General features: G+C 38.3%; 1 protein-coding gene across 1 annotated transcript in view; it reads right to left on the bottom strand.

Annotated features, from left to right (window-relative positions):
- Positions 1 to 17241, bottom strand: part of NCAM2 (neural cell adhesion molecule 2) — a 535968-nt gene that overhangs the window by 256431 nt on the left and 262296 nt on the right. The window contains exons 2-4 of the mRNA XM_090060216.1: positions 10924 to 10998; positions 7273 to 7479; positions 2515 to 2658 (exon numbers count right to left, since the gene is read on the bottom strand). Of these exons, the coding sequence (XP_089916342.1) occupies positions 2515 to 2658; positions 7273 to 7479; positions 10924 to 10998 (426 nt within the window). The remainder of the gene's footprint in view (positions 1 to 2514; positions 2659 to 7272; positions 7480 to 10923; positions 10999 to 17241) is intronic.

Raw genomic sequence — 17241 nt, 5'->3', positions numbered from 1 at the left:
CGCCAATTAGAATAAATACAAATATATTTTTTAGAATAAATGCATCTTTTAATACATTTAATATTTAATGAATGTAGGTGCTTAGCTTTATATTATAGGAATAGTTATCCATTAGTTACAATAAAAAATTATTACTAAACTTTTACTATAAATACTCAAACCATTTCAATGCTTCCTTGCATATACTTAAATGATCACTCCCTACATCAGGATCTGGGAGCTTACCTGCATGCAGGATCCTATTGAATTCAATGGGACTTTACTAGCAAACATAAGTCTGACAAAAGATCCCAACGTGATACCAAGACATAGAAGAGAAAAGGCTTTAAAATGCAAATTATACTTGCCAAATATAGACTATTTAGAAACTTAATACCTTGTATTTATCTTGCTTAAAGAGGTCATACCTCATAAGGTAGCTCAAACTCAAATATTACATGATGAAAACCTTCATGGATAAATCTAAATACTTAACAAAAAGACTTAAAACAATTATCCCATTTAAAAAAGCATGATTCTGAGAAAATATCCAAGTCTTTTCCACAAAGTTTGTAGGAAACTATAACAAAAGAAATATAAAACAGATTAATGCAATGAGGCTTTTCTCTCAGATATCCTTCAGACTTTAAAGTCTTACTTTTGTTCAACTGCTAAAAGGTATTAGTTATCTTCCAAAATCTTAAAACCCACACATTTAGTCACTGTTTAAAATATATAGAAAAACTGCGTCTCTCTTCTAAATGCAGTTCTTCTACTAAGAAGTTTGCAGCAGGGTGAGGGCAGGGATTAAACAAAATATGCACAGAACAAACTGGAATGAAACTTTGTCTGGCTTTTGTACCATGAATGTGTATACAAATACTATGCAACTAAACAAAAATAGGTTTTCCAGCATGTGGTCTTCCAAACAGAAGCCAAATTGGTCTCTTCTTTGGTGGCTATAATTCTTTGGTGAGGCTATGAATTATATCTAAACATATTATTTCAGTTTTGAAGTAAAAAAGTAGAACATTAATGCCACTCAAGAGGAGTCTGCATGCTTCAACCTGAAATTTCAAATGTGCTTATGATGCATTTTACTGTTTTGTCACAAGTAGAAAAGAACTGGAAGGTGGTGACTGATAAATCTCCAGATTGGTTGATAACACTAGAAGGAAAAGACCAAGTCTGATAGTGGACAAGTCACTGGTATGCAGGTAGGGAAACACCTGTCTTTTCATGCTTTGCTTATAGGGAAAAGATTTACTTTCTTCCTCCATAGAGGTAGAATAAGAATAGAGAAATACTGGGATAAATAAGAATAAGGGATCAAGCCACACATCTGGATAACCTTAAACTTGCAAGCCTTTACAAACACTGATTAGTACTCACTGACATAAGTAGCCCTACTGAAGCAAGCCTTCTTCTGAGTAAATTCCCATCCATAGGATTTTTAAGTCAAGCTGCTGTAAGATTACTGGGTTAACATAAACCGGAAGTGTGCTCAAAGGATTATGAAACAAAATGAACAAATTAAAAACAGCTCCACTCAAGTCAGGATCTTGAGCTAAAGAAATAGTTAAATTAAAGGTTGAATCATTACCTGAAGCTCATCAAGCATTTGAAGCCTGATACTGCCAAAAAAACTCGAGAGGAAATTTCATGGGACTACTTCATAAGATAGTGAAGTTCTAGTAAGATTAGTCATTCCCATGAGAATCTAAAGAGCTTTCTTATAACAATTAAGAGGAACAAAACCCCAGAATGGACAATGTGACAAAACATGGGCAATTGTTTTACTGACTTTTTTCCTTTGTAGTCTTCAGAAGCTAGATAGGAAAACAATTCAGCTCACAATAGACATAGGTATCTTACTACTAACCAACATTAATTTACTTTGGGGAGAAGCAGTGAGGTCTTAGAAGAGAGACAATAGCAGTATATCTCCTTACTTTCACCACAAAAACATTCCCTTCTATTCTTAAAAGCTATGGGCAAAAGTATAAAAGGAAAAAAAAGTAGGGTAAAAATACAGGTGTAATTGTATTAGGTCAGTGGATGCTATATTACTTTTATTCTAACTTAGTAAGAGCATAAATAGTTAGTGAAAGGATGCTTTTCATTTATTTCAATATACCCTAATATAATCATTCCTTTATATAGTCTTCATAGAGTAAAAGTTGAAAGAGCACAACATCATCTGAAATAAAATGAACATTTTCAAGTGACATTTCATGAAGAGAGTACTCACTGTTTTTATTCATTTTGTTGATTTGCATTGTCTTTCAACAAATATGACATCACTCATTTTTAACTTATCTTAATATACTCAAGGCAACTTATTTGTGTGATCATACCCTTAGAAAGCTATCAGTTCCCATTTCAACTTTTAACTTATGTATAATCCAAATACATATTAAGTAAAAATTAAAAGCCCCTTTTAAGATTCATCCTTGCTATCCTGCACTTTTTATTAAAATATGACTTATTACTTGTAATTAGAACTATAACATAAAGAGTTACCAAAATACTAACTGTCAGCGATAGTTGTGACTTCCTCATTTCGATACAACCAGCTGACAACAGGTGCAGGTGAACTAGTGACACGGCAAACAACTTCTGCATCCTCTCCTTGTCTGAATTCTTGTGGGGATGTTATATCTCGGAAAGTGAGCTTTTCTGTGAAATATAAGGAACAGAATTTAACAAACCTTACATTATTTTCTTTAGCTTTGCAGGTTACATTGGAAGACATTGTTCGAAGAGAAACAAATCAAAGAAAAAGAGGTGGGAACATTTGTAATCAGGTCATCTAATCTATTCTTTAAGATATAAAAGAGATTCCTACTTCTCGCTTTTAACTATTTTGGGCCTGGCAGTGGAACTTTTACTCAGGAGAGTAAGTACTTCCTAAGGTAGAAACATCCTTGATGGCAGTGGTTTGTATTTTTCTATATATGCCCCAGAAACTAAAAAGGAGAGATTTTCTGAAAATCTCAGTTTTTATTTAAAAAGTAAATAAAAGAGAGGGTGCGGAAGTGAAATTTTAGCTTGATTGTAGAAAAAGACAAAATATATAATCTGAGTGAAACCTAAGTGATCAAAACCCAACCGACATATATCTCCATATTTATTCAAAAATATATTATTTAATTATTTGGGTTGGAGTAGTTTATTGTGCAAGTAAGGTTTGAATCATTTGAATCCTTATTGAAAAATAATACAACACAGTACCCTATGCAGGGTCCTTGCCAAACTGTTGCCCAAGAAGATCTTTTGAAAGACCACACCTTAGACGTATTCTCTCTGTTAATGCACATTTTGTGCACAGGGAGAGCACAAAGAAATATTATTTAGGACAGAATAGAAGCTCCCCTGAAGTTCAAGCACTTCTTGTCATTGGCTGGTTTGGAGGGTAAAACAAAGAGACAAGTATTTATCTCCTACTTGCTTCTACAAATCCATTTTTCAGAGACTTCAAGTGCAGGAATAAACAGTCAATGTGGCACCCAGGTCACATACTGCTATTGTGTACATCTCTTGTAGAGCTTGATCTATTGGCCAATGAGGTCTATAAACAGTAGCATAGTTTAGATTGGTAGCAAACAGGACACACATTTCCCCTTTGGTGGGGGGCCAGGTGGATGGGGCTACATCTTAAGACTGAATTCTGCCATTATATAAACCAGTCTATGTGTGCTGAACGTCTGTTCTGTGATGGGTATAGACCAGCTTCTGACCACTTATACAGGTAAAAGTGTAATGTCTGTACCTGGCCATACTGACTGCTGTGTACTTATAATCACACTTGAAAGGATACAGGAACTCTCATTGTTCCATCATGTAGAATAAGCAATGCAAATTAGGAAAATTTGGCATGAAACTTCATGTCTTTTTCCTGGGTTCTTGTAATTTTCTTTTTCTTTGCTCCTGAGAACTATTTTGTTAAACATTAGATTATTTGTTTGTTAAACGTTAGAAAATTATTCTAGCACACATCCACAAGGGGCCAGCTGGGGACTGCATGCTTAGGGGCAACCAACACGGGTTCATCAGTAGCGGGTCCTGTCAGACCAACCTGGTGGCCTTTTACGATCAGATCACCAAATCATTATATGCAGGGGTAGCAGTGGACATGTCTTCCTGGACTTCCGGAAGGCTTTCGACACTGTCTCTCACCCTGTTCTCATCAAGAAAATGGGGGACTGCGGTGTCGACACCCACACAGTCAAATGGGTCGCCAACTGGCTGGAACGCCGCACCCAGAGGGTGGTAGTGGATGGGTCCTTCTCAACCTGGAAGGACGTGGGCAGTGGGGTCCCCCAGGGCTCGGTCTTCGGGCCCACACTGTTCAACATCTTCATTAGTGACTTGGACGAGGGGGTGAAAAGCACCCTGTTCAAATTTGCTGATGACACTAAGATGTGGGGGGATGTGGGCACGCTAGAAGGAAGCAACAGACTACAATCGGACCTAGACAGGTTACAAGGGTGGGCAGACGAGAATAGGATGGGATTCAACAGAGACAAGTGTAAAGTGATGCACCTGGGGAAGAACAACCGGCACCATACCTACAGGTTGGGGAACTCCCCTCTTGTCAGCACAGAGGTGGAAAAGGATCTTGGAGTCATCACTGACTCCAAGATGAACATGGGCTGGCAGTGTGGGGAGGCAGTTAGGAAGGCCAACTGTACCTTGTCATTCATCCACAGATGCATCTCGAGCAGGTCCAAGAAGGTGATTCTCCCCCTCTGTGCAGTACTGATCAGGCCGCAGTTGGAGTACTGGGCGCTGCACTTCAAGAAGGATGTGGACAGCATGGAGAGGGTCCAGAGGAGGGCCACATGCATGATCAGGGGACAGCAGGGCAGGCCCTCTGAGAAGAGGCTGAGGGACTTGAACCTGTTCAGTCTCCAAAAGAGAAGGCTGAGAGCAGAATCTTGTGGTCTGTTATAAACTAGTCGGAGGGACCAGCAGACATTGGGGGAGTCCCTGTTCCTCCAAGCACTGCCAGGAGTGACCAGGAATAACGGTCACAAGCTGGCAGAGGGTAGATTTAGGTTAGATATCAGGAGGCGCTACTTCACGGTCAGGGCGGCTAGGATCTGGAACCAACTTCCAAGAGAAGTGGTGCTGGCTCCTACCCTGGGGGTTTTTAAGAGGAGGTTAGATGAACACCTTGCTGGGGTCATTTGACCCCAGTACTCTTTCCTGCCATGGCAGGGGGTCGGACTAGATGATCTACTCAGGTCCCTTCCGACCCTAGAAACTATGAAACTATGAAACTATGAAACTAAGTTTACTATACTTCTGACAAAGACTTCAAAGGATTTCTGTACTTCTAGGTAGTCTGCCCATGTTGTGATTGATAGCTTTAGGCATGCAAATGACTTCTACAGAATTTGAAAGTATTTTGAACTATCAACTTTGCAACCATCGTGTTATTGTTTGTAAATGTCATCAGCTTGAACAGTTGTTTTGTCAGTCGTATTTATTTTTCAAATGGTCTGTCCTTTGGCATCTGCTGTACTTTTACAGCTGCAGCACTTCAGTATTTGACCTGACATTTACCTGTCATGTTTAGCTCATCAGTGACCTGGCCTGACTATTGGCCACAGCCTGTCATTAATTTTAATACAGAATTCACCATTGAAATAAATGAGGAGTTCTGCTTAAGTAATAATGGCACAAAATAGCTTCAATGCATGAATTTTTAATCTTAGGCTTTATCTGAGTGCTTCATTTAGGTTAGTACATATATCCAATTGATTTAAAGAATTCAGTTCAATACATTATACCTGCTAAAGCTATCTGAACTACACTTTGGCAAAGTTCCTCTGGCATGGCTTTTATATACTCACTTTATCACACTGCCTACTGAAATAGTCTTCAATTAAATACTGGATATATTGTTTAGGTAAATAGAATGTGCTTAGATGGCACTTAATAGCTATCATAAAGGCTTTAAAGCTTTCTAACCAAGTTCCTACAAGTCCCAGGACCAAGTACAGGGAAAGATTGATATTACTATATGCTCTTTTTTAAACACTAGGGTCAGGTACAAACATTACACTTTTACTGGTGTAAGTGATTGGAAACCAATCTCTACCCATAACAGAAGTTCAGCACACACAGACTGGTTTTAAAATGGCAGAATGTGGTCTAAGATTTGCCTCTCTCAACAAAGGGCAAATGTGTGTTCTATTTGCTACTGATCAAAACTACGCTGCTTACAAAAAACCATGCAACTTAGATCAGTTCCACCTTGGGCTTTTTGAATGTCTGTACCTAGCCTAAATGCTGCATCCCTCCTCTCACAAATCAATGTGCAATTTGGAATTTGTAAAGGAGATTTATTTTGGCCTAATACTTATTATTTATTATTATTGACTAATTCTTATCAGTTCATCTTGAGCTCTCCCATGTTAGCTCCCTGAATGGTAACCTCACCCAAACTCTAAACCTGCTAACTTAAAAAAAAAAAGAAAAAAAAAGGAATTTTTCAACACCTCACTCCCTTGCAGTCCCTCCCCTTACTCCCCTTTTGTTGCAGCCTGTACCCTACTAGCAGGCTTACAAGTCTGCAGTTTACTTCATTGCAGATTCACTGCATTTTGCTTCCCTCAGGTAACTCGGGCTGGGGCCCCTGTTACAGGTACCTTCTCCTACAAGAAATATACATAGTGCACCTCATGATAAGACACTGTTGTAGCATCTACACATGCACTTCAGTGTGCATTAGCCTACTTTAATGTGCATTAAAGCATCACTGAAAAAGTGCTATTTAGTTAATGTGCATTAAAATAGGTTAATATGCACTATGCCTAACTTAAAACCTGTGCTCTTCAGTTAATGCACATTGAGACAGGTTAATGGACATTTTCTTAGTACTTCACAATGGAGGACATGAAGTACATGAGCAGAGAGGCTGCTCCAAAGCACTGTAATTCCAGTGTTGGAGCAGACTTATCTGATGGAGTATGGCAATTACCGCATTGTAGCAGACTGTGTATCTTGTATATCAGTGTCCCTGCAATTCAAGAGAGCAGCAGGGATGCTTTATCTAAATCTCATTGAACAACCACCCATTGCTATAGTATATTAGAGTTTTCTGGGGGGAATATGTCCCATTAAAATCTCCATAACAATATGTATGATTTGGACTGCATGAGCTACAATCAATTGTATCAAAGAACTATGTCTACAGAATGAAGGGCTAGTTTTCTACCTAATAAATGAAATTTAAAACAAATCCTCTCTTTTAGTTTGTTTTCACTCCTCAATTTCACTTACGATAAATTTCCAAAACAACAGTGGCTTCTTGAGACTGTCCTTTTGCATCTGTTGCTTGGCACCGATATATCCCAGCATCTTCTACGTTTGCATTGTAAATGGTTAGCCGTGATCTAACACCTTCTTTTTGAACAACTACTCGTTGACTAGAAACAATCTTCTCTCCTTGTGGATTATACCAATCTATACTGTCAGGCTCGCCAATAGCTAAAAGAAAAAGCAATATTAACAAAAAAAAAAAGTTCAACATGTTTTATTCAGTTGAGATGATCTTAACCATACTAAGCTTATATTGTGTATAAACTGAATACAAGTTTTAAGTGGGACCAAATTAAAACCAAGAGATATAGGTTCAATGGGTTATTATTCTAAATTATTAGTAAGACCTAGAAACATAAATCTATCAATATCTTGAGATCTGTATTTGTACAGCAATAGTGTAGAATAAAATTTTGGGGAAGTTTATTTGAAGAAAATAACATCCAAGCCAAAAAGTTAGGCAAAACCTTAAATGGAACTTTTCTTTACATCTTTTTGTTGCTCCAGATTATGTTCTGATTTTCTTTTAATTGGAGCCTTCTTGGTCCCTGTCTATCTAATACTCAGTGCTGATAATGATAATAATAAAAATAAACTAAATTTCAAAAACAATTAAACAGAGAAAAGCTTCTGGTGAACACTTTTCTCCGAAGACATGCTCTATTTTTAGACCTGACCCACTGGCAGAAGTTTTATCACCTGAAGCAAAAGCAAGGTGTGGGTTATATATTAATTTACCATAATTCAGTACTATATAGTATAGTATACAATATAGTATACCATACATGAAGGCCTCCTCTACACCTTACACTTATGGCATGACATCTTAAGTTGTGACCCAGCTACACATTCAAACAATTAATAATGAGGTAAAACAAGCAATAAGCTACAAAGATATTCCACAAAAATATGCAATAACTTTGTCGCTTGTTCTAATAACACCATTAATTGAACATGTGGCAATGTGCTCCCTTGTGGCTGGGAGTCCCATTAAGTGAAGGGCTCCCAGCCACAGGTGTGAAACACATGCTTCCAGTCCCATACCTGACAAGGCTTGAAGTAGTGGCAGCACTGTCAGCTGCGGGACTTGCAGCTAGCATGCTCCCCACCCTGCAAGCATCCTTGGCTGTGGGGCTCACAGTGGGGAGAATGCTGTCCCTGCTGCAAGCCTCATAAGGTATGGGGCTCACAGTGGCGGTAGCATTCCCCACGCTGCCCCTACTGCAAGCTTTGCTGAGCCCAATCAACTGCAGTGCTTGCAGCTGTGGGAGCTGGCACAAGGGCTGCCTGGGATCATGATAAGATGTGATGGGAATATATTCCATTGTACCTTTAGCACATGTAGAGAGGCCCATAGTAATATAACCAGAATAATAAATGCAACACTGAGACATTTTGTCAGCAGTACAAAAACTAGTTGTTTTTTTTTAAAGAAAATATCTTTGTAAGACATATTTTTGAGAGAAAGTTTTAAAATAGTAAAAATATTTTAAATGCAACCAGATAAATGGTTTTATACATAAGACTAACTAGATTAATTTACTATTTTGAACTGTTACATTTTGCTTCTATGTTGTCATTAAATAACTACAGCAGCCTCTTTGACTTGCATTCAAAAACAGTCATTAAACTATATTACACTTTTCAAAACAAACTGATATCCAGCTAGCTGAATTCATGCACCTGCCTGCCTTTTTACTTTTTTAAAATTATCATCCATTCAAAAATCTCACTGATTGGTGCAAATCACTCCTGATATAGGTACATATGTGGTATTACTAGGCCAAATTCTATACCATATCCCGACACCACCATATTCTGTATCCCACACTAATCACTCATCCCCAATCTTGGACCACAGTTAGACTATTGAGAGATAAGGCTACAGCCTTGAAGAAAATACTACAAAGCAGACATTCAACAGCAAATCAACCCTGCTGAAGAAAAAGAGCCTATGACCTGCCTTGCCATAGAGCATTATGAGAATGGGAATTGGTTTCTGCTCTTCACAGCTGAATGTCAACAAGGATGCAGGACCAACAACAGTGACATCTGTGATTTCCAAAAGGGATAAATTACTCTGTTTGGCTGGACAGGTGAATATGCCAGCAAACCAATTACCCTAACTAAAATGGGATTAGGGAGTAGGCAACGGCAGAAGGTTAGTCAGGCATTTATAAAACTAATATAAGGTCTTTTTCCAGTCTCTGCTCTGGTTTCAGTAGAATTAAAAGTACCTGGGAGTAAACAAAACTGATGACACTGCAGAATGTGGCCTAACATATTTTAAGTAATATTTTAAGTAATACTGTTTACCAATGAGCCATTCAAAAAAAGTAAGTCACTCTTACCTCATTCCTACAAAAGATACATAATTTCTATTGTTACCACAACAGAGCTAACAATTTTGTACCACCACTTTATTTACAAACTCTTGACAAAGCATAGGGATGATATATTGATGACTTTTTATGGGGCAATCAATAGATTCATATGAATATAATAATATGGTCACTCTAAATAAATTGTCATAATCTTTCTCTATTAGGTCCTGAAATATATGAGAGGCCTAACCTCTGAGAGAGACTGAACACCTCAGGTATTTATTCATTTTAAATGATAAAACTATTGAAAAGCACCGGGGTTAAAAACAGATTACTTTTATAAGAACCATAAGCAATACTGATTGTCATCTTATAAAAAACAAAGCAATGATCATATCCACACTAAAGTCTGAGCCATACACAAAGTACTGTCTTAGGTCAGGTGAAGAAAGAGCATAATCCCAGGCCCACTGAAATCAATGGTAGTTTTAGCACTGATTTCACTGGTGGCAAAACTTCATCCATCAAAGCGTATGTCAGCAGCATCCTAAAGGACACCAACACCACAAATGAAATTTTAGCCGCACTAAAGTAAATGGCAAAACTACCATGGATATTATTAGGCCAGGAACTCACACTACATACACCTTGAATAAAATAAGTTATTAAAACAGACTCCAATGAAATACCATGCAAACACACTCTAGGTTTGTGGAAATTATTCAGCACTTTTGTGTTCAGACCTCGAATCTCAGAGTATTTTTTCTGACAGTTTATTAAAATCTTCTCTTGATAAAAAGTCTATTTTATTAGAATAAATTAATTCCACTTTTTCAGGTTACATATGTTCTGTTGGACACTAAAACAATCAGGTTGAACTGCAGTGCAGTGTGCTATATCTAATTTATTCATTAACTATTTAGAAAAAATATGCAATTATGATCATTACATTCATTTTAATATCAGTGTTTAGACAAGTAAAATAATTCTAAAAGGACAAAATAATATACATAAACAATTTATACTAATAGAAATCAATTTCAGAAGTAAGTGATTTAATCTGCTTGGCATCTAATATCACCAGTCTCCAGAATATAATACATGATGGGAAACCAAGCAAGACTTAGTATTTACCCCAACAATCAAGCAGTTAAAATTCAATGCAAAATATAAAAATGCATGGTTTTAATATACATATTCTATGGCTATGAACTGAATTCAAATTATCCAGGTTGATAGGGAAAATTTAGCAAAAACTGCAGTCCTGAATATATAATGAAATGCATACCTGTACATGTGAAGAATTTGGATTCACCGACACTAAGCTCTACCTTGCTAAGTGAAATCGCCACTTGAAGAAGAGCTGAAAAATAAAATTTAAGTACACCATGAATATATTTTGCACAAATTCGTTACAATATGCCTGACTGCTGCACAACATAACATACAAAAATGATGAATACGGAGAGATAAACTTAGTATTTCCCAAAGCAGTGTGTGTACAGTGATTGGAAAAAATACAAATCATCATCTAAGAATAAGTCAGAGATCATGTTTTAAACATGAAATATGACATTTCAGAAGATGTCCTGACTGGCAGTTGCTTGTAGGTTATCATCCCTAATACCAACAGATTGCGGCCAAAAAAAAAAGAACATCTATCCAATATAATTTCCATTATTTATAAAGAGCCTAATAAAAACTGATCCCAGCCAACACAAGAAGTAAAGGCAAGCTAAGAAATCGTGTTTCCAGAGATATATTAGAACACAAACAATTCTGCCCTAATATAAGAAACTGCAACTACTATAAGTTACTTTGGCTCACAGGATTTGGCCCATACAGCCTCATGTTCTTTGCTGTCTCCAGTGGAACTTGGGAAGTGCCATGTCCATCTAATGGAACAGGACCAACATTTTAGTAAAGGAAATTATTTGCAAAATTCTAATATGTTCTTATGAACAACAAAGAATTACAAGCTGACTGAGGTTTTAAAGATACTTGATAAAATCCTTTCAAGATTTAAAAGCACTGTCCATTTTGGACAAGTTCAGTTATACTTTTTTGTACCAGTTTCTTAAAAACCAGAGTCAGCAGCACTGTGCAGAGGCTGTCACATAGACTTGAGACTTTAAGCCCACTATAACCATGGACTTTCTCTGATGATCTTTTGGAGACGGGTAGCAGTACTATCACCCTGAATCTTCCATGAGGCCCTCCCACCACAACTACAAGTAAAGTGGTACATTTTATAACTCAGAAAAATCTCTTTGTACGGTACTAATTGTACTGTTATATCTAATAAAGAAATAACAAAAAGATAAACACAATACGGCATTTTAAATGGTAGTTCATACACAATTAAATAAACCCATATGATGATTACCACAATCTACTGAAAACCATCCAAATCAACATGCAGCACATCAGCTATTAGCTGTTTATGCCTCTATACAACAGCTTATGAATGAAAGACACCAATACCCTAATATACCATGCCATTTATGAGAAAGTGAATGTCCTTTATTTCCATAGAGCTGCTACAGTGATTTGAAGCTGAGCTGCCCAAATTCTAAGCAGCTGGAGGCCATGCACCACATGAGCTGCATCAGTAGGGGCTGCATGCCATGCCGACTGCACCACTGTGGACTGTGGGACTCCAAGGCTGCATGCTGTACCCTCTGCCCCCAAGCTGTCTGGCCATGGGCTCCATTGCAGCACTGTGCTGTATAGCTTCCTCTGTAGCCTGCACCCTAGCATAGAGGCTAGAAATAGAATTTGGGGTAGGAAGGGGGATCCCACGGCCTCCCACCTGCTGCTGCTACATCTGGAACAATACGGGAGTGGCAGCCAAGTGGGAGCTTCATGCGGTCTGAAGTTGAACAGCCCTGGCTTTAAGCATGCAGAACCCTAAATTGTTTCCAAGTCCCACCTTAAAATGTTACAATCATGTGCTGATGGCTAAAATTAATGATTATGATAATGTTAATAGTGAGTAATTGTTTCAAACAAGAACGATACACTGGGTACAGGAGATGTAACATTCTCCGTGACAGGTTTTAAACTCTGTACATTTCTGCCTCACAAAACATCTCTATAATGCTGGCAGACACAAATTAATAAAAATGATTTTACCACAAAAGAAAATAAACCCCCAATGAGGAAAAGAAAGAACACAACCTATTTCAGGCTTATACTAATATAGCCACTGTGTTTGAAATTCCCACTTTACATTGCTTAATGCTCCATAAAAACTGTCAGATGGAAGGTAAGTCTACAATGTTGTCAATTAAATGTCTACAGTGTACCTACCTAAGATAGATTTAAAACTAGTGGTTTGGGTATGAGTAGCAATTTAACCAAGGTAATATGGAGCTCATTCTGTAGTGAAGTCCTAGTGTTTGCTACAAAGTCAAAGAAAAATGCTCACTGTTGGCCTTGATCATTATAGGACCAAAAACTAGATACAGCTATGACAAAAGAAAATTAGTTTGAGGATACATACAGATCTCCTCAGTATACTATGGAACTACTAAATCATCCAGGAACCCGTATTTTTCTCAAAGCATTCCTGGTTATAAACATTACAGAATCTGCTCATAAAAAATGTAAGCAGGAAAAATAACAACACATACATTCATAGCAAAAGTATATATAAAAGCACAACCCAGAATGATATTACCATAAAATAAGCTAAATATGAAATGTGGTGATTGGGGAATCTCAGAAGGCGAGTGTCTAGATGCTTATCACAAGTGATAGAGGAACATTTACAGCCTTATGCCTGCTAAATATTTAATTGTTGTTATATTTTTCTAGTTGTGTAAATTTGTTTTAGGATTTAAATATATTAAAATTAAATATATTAACGTCTTTACAGCATAGCCCCAAGGTTTAATTTCCAAGTACACTCATAAAAATTAATAAATGGATGCTAACTATGCAAATTCACTATATGAAATAATGTTCCAGATAGGATACAAAAATCATGTACGAGTGCGGGTCAAAAGCAAATGATAGAGAAGTCTTCCCGTCCAAGACTGAAATATATATTTTTAGAGTACAATATAACTTTAGCAGAAACATGGTGCTGCATTTATAATTCTAAGGATAACAGAAAAATAAACTGAAGAGACAGAGGAGATACACTGCTGAAATCAAAATTAAATCACATTTTCTACATATGGTACTTTAATATTTACAAAATAAGAAAATATCAGACCATCTGCCCCATTTTTCTAGTCTAGCCAACACTGCCCTTTACTGGTATTGCTTTATGTAAATAGGAATAGAAAAATATTATTTTATGTAAATTAGGATGGGAAAATATTGCCTAAGTGATTAGTCTAGCAATCTGTGCTTATGAGGTAGTCAGGCAAAGAGTCCATTACTAAGCTAGGAGAAGCTCACTCATCATTTATTTGGAGTGTGACATTTAATTAAAGGTAAAATATTGTGAAGAGATTGCATAGCCCAGAAAGTTTTCCATCTCATCCAAGTTTATTTCAGTGGGAGCCACTTATACATGTAAGTTATTAGGTGCCTTGATGAAGCCAGTATACAAGAACGTGTATGATCTTAAGTTACTGTTGTATACCAAGAGCTAATAAATTAAATTACAGGCAGGTTTTATAAAACTGGTTTCAAGGTCTCTGAACACACAAGGGAATTCTTAGCTTATCAGGTCAATGAAGCTGTTCTACAGACTCAAGTCAGCAGTCTAAGTTTGTAACTGAGTTACAGAAAGGTGAGAATTAAAAAAAAAAAAAATGCTTCCTACAGGTTCTGACAAAATATTGCTTCCTCCCACATTTCTAAGAATATTTCAGGGCTAGCCAACGAACATTTAAAGCATATTCATGGCATACTACCTTCAGGTGAAACTCGCTGTATGTGTGGGAGAGGAAGCTGCTACTGTAGCATCAACTACTCTTCAGGCAGGGGGATGAAGTCAAAATACCCAATAAGGGCTAGACAGCATTTTTCAGTGATGAAATGAATACGTATTTGAGAATATGCTTTGTGATATAGTCTTCTTCCATGAAGAGTGAAAGCTTCAAATAAAGACTTTTTTTGCAAATATCTATTTGAGCTAATTAAAAATATCACCTCCAACACAAGTTCTAATTCATCATCTGTAACACAGTATCAGGACCTTGGTGTTAGACTACCCTCTTATGAAGTATGGAAACCATTGTGGAAGAGGGCAAGTTACAAATGTTACATGAGATCTATGTATTCTGTTAAACATGTGGCTAGATTAAGGCCCTTCAATACTACCTAATTACTTTTCAGCAGACCTGGTCTTTGTTCCATTCCCAACAGACAAGTGTGTTTATTACAAAACCACAGCCACAACTGGGCACCTTATTCACAGAAGCTTACGGCTGGAAGGGACCTTGTGAGATCAACAGGTCCAGCCCCTTGCTCTGGGCAGGAAAGACAGCTACAGTCAAATAACCTCAGCAAGGTGTGTGTCCAGTCTCCTTTTGAAGATCTCCAGGGTTGTACTTTTTGACCCTTTATAGGGAAAAAAAATAAAAGAGTGGACTGTGCTCTCATAACTTATCCTGTACTACATCATTTTGAAAGCAGAACTTCAGCTCTTCTGGCAAACATTTGAGTGAATTTACACTAAAAGCTCCATTGCAGCAGAACTCCTCTGGCACTTGAAGAAGGAAAGCTGCTGCGGCTATCCAGCCGAGGGCATGTGTAGGCACTTCAGCCAGCTTCTGTGATCCACCCAGACACTGGTGGTTTCTCAAGAGTATTCTTTGTGCTAGCAAGGATGTAAACATGTAAACACGCTCTCAAAGGCCCTACACATTGCACTTAAGACATGATTAACCAGGTAATCATTCCTTAAGTTGTGACCCAGCTACGCATTCAAACAATTCATGGCATGATAAAACAAGCTACAAAGTTACTCCATAAAAAAAGTGTAATAGATAGACATGCACTTCTTTGTTGTAGCTTGTGCTAATCATGTCATTAATTGAACGTGTGGCCAACTACCTCCTGTGGCTGGGAACCCCAATAACTGCGGGGCTCCCAACAACAAGGGTGTACCACCCACTGCCAGCTCCTTAGCTGATAAGGCCTGTAGGGGTAGCAGCACTGTCAGCTTCAGGGTTTGCAGCAGAGAATACCGCCCCTGACGAGAGCCTCCTTGGCTACAGGGCTCACAGCGGGGGCAGCATCCTCAGCTGCAGGGCTTGCAGGGGAAAGAATGCTGCTGCCACTGTGAGCCTCATGGGCAGTGCATTCCTCTGCACTGCCCCCACTGAGAACCCCACAGCCCACATTGCTGTGGGGCTTGCAGCGGTGGTATCAGGAACAACATTGTTGCTGTTGCAAGTCCCACACCTCAGGAGGCCCACAGTGGTTGCAGCATTCCCTCGCGCAGTCCCCACTGTGAGCCCCCCAGCAACATCAGCTGCAGGGCTTGCAATGGGGGAGGCATGCCTCCATATTTACAGTGGAGGCAGCATTCCTGCAGTGGAGAAACGGTGCCCCCCCACTGCAAGCCCTTCTGAGCCCTATCATGGGAGTTAGTGCAGGGGACGCCTGAGATCATGATCCTAGGCTCCTCCTGCACCAGTGATAAGATACCACGGGACCTAATGGGCAATTCCACAGTCAGACCTCCTGCCATGCATGCGTGGCATGACAGGAGGCACAATTGTGTGAAGCACACATTGGAGCCAATTAGGCCTCTACCTGGCAGTGTAAAGGGGCCCATAGTTTGCAAGCAGCAGTTCTCTGTCTACCTGCAGAAATTCTGCTAGTAGAAAAGGATAGGTATAGGCATAGCTTAGTTTCTTTGGTGCCAGGGTGAACCAGTATATGAGGGAACCATGCTTCCCTGCTCTTGTCCTTCCTTTAATAATCATGTAGATTAAGAGCAGACAGTTGTTTTCAGAGCTGTCAACCAAGCACCCATTAATTCTCAAATTTAAGTAAATGAAATGCAAGTCATAAGTCTTCTTCCATAAATACACAGGGTCAGGCCAAGACTTAAGGACACCCTGAATATTTCAGTAGGCAAATCAGGCTTTGTTTTCAGTTGCAAGAGAGCAGGCCACAATATTCAGTATCCTGAAAAAATGATTCCTTTTCTGCCCGTTATAACAGTTTTATGTCTTCTCATCTTGAAACACACAAAAGCATTCAAATAATGGATCCAAAGTAAGAATAATTCAAGAAACTATCACATATGAAGACCAACAAATGTAACACGGGACTACTGAGCCAGACAAAGACATGGCTTCAGGAGTTCACCCATCAGGACATAACTTTAAGTCACACATTGCCCATAGTGGAAGTAGAATGAGAGGAGAGAGGTATGGGTAGATTTACATCTGTACCTCTAAAGCCCAAATTATAGGCCAAACATTTACAAATTCTCTCTGAAAGAAAAAGAAATTGTCTATCAAGCTGTGAGGGCTCACTGAGTTGAGGTGAAATCAGAAGAAAACCATTGGCTTGGAGTAACCATTATATCTACTTTCAAAGATCACAGAATATTTGAAAAAACAAGAAAGTATTCTGATAAAAATTATTGCAGTGAGTTATGAAAAAAATTACATCAGCTGTGTCAAATTCA

The sequence above is a fragment of the Crocodylus siamensis genome, chromosome 1 (assembly GCF_052110815.1).
Source record: "Crocodylus siamensis isolate JL-2025a chromosome 1, ASM5211081v1, whole genome shotgun sequence".
NCBI classification, from domain to species: Eukaryota; Metazoa; Chordata; order Crocodylia; family Crocodylidae; genus Crocodylus; species Crocodylus siamensis.
The sequence above is the reverse complement of the archived record's forward strand: the minus strand, read 5'-3'. Positions and strand labels throughout refer to the sequence as shown.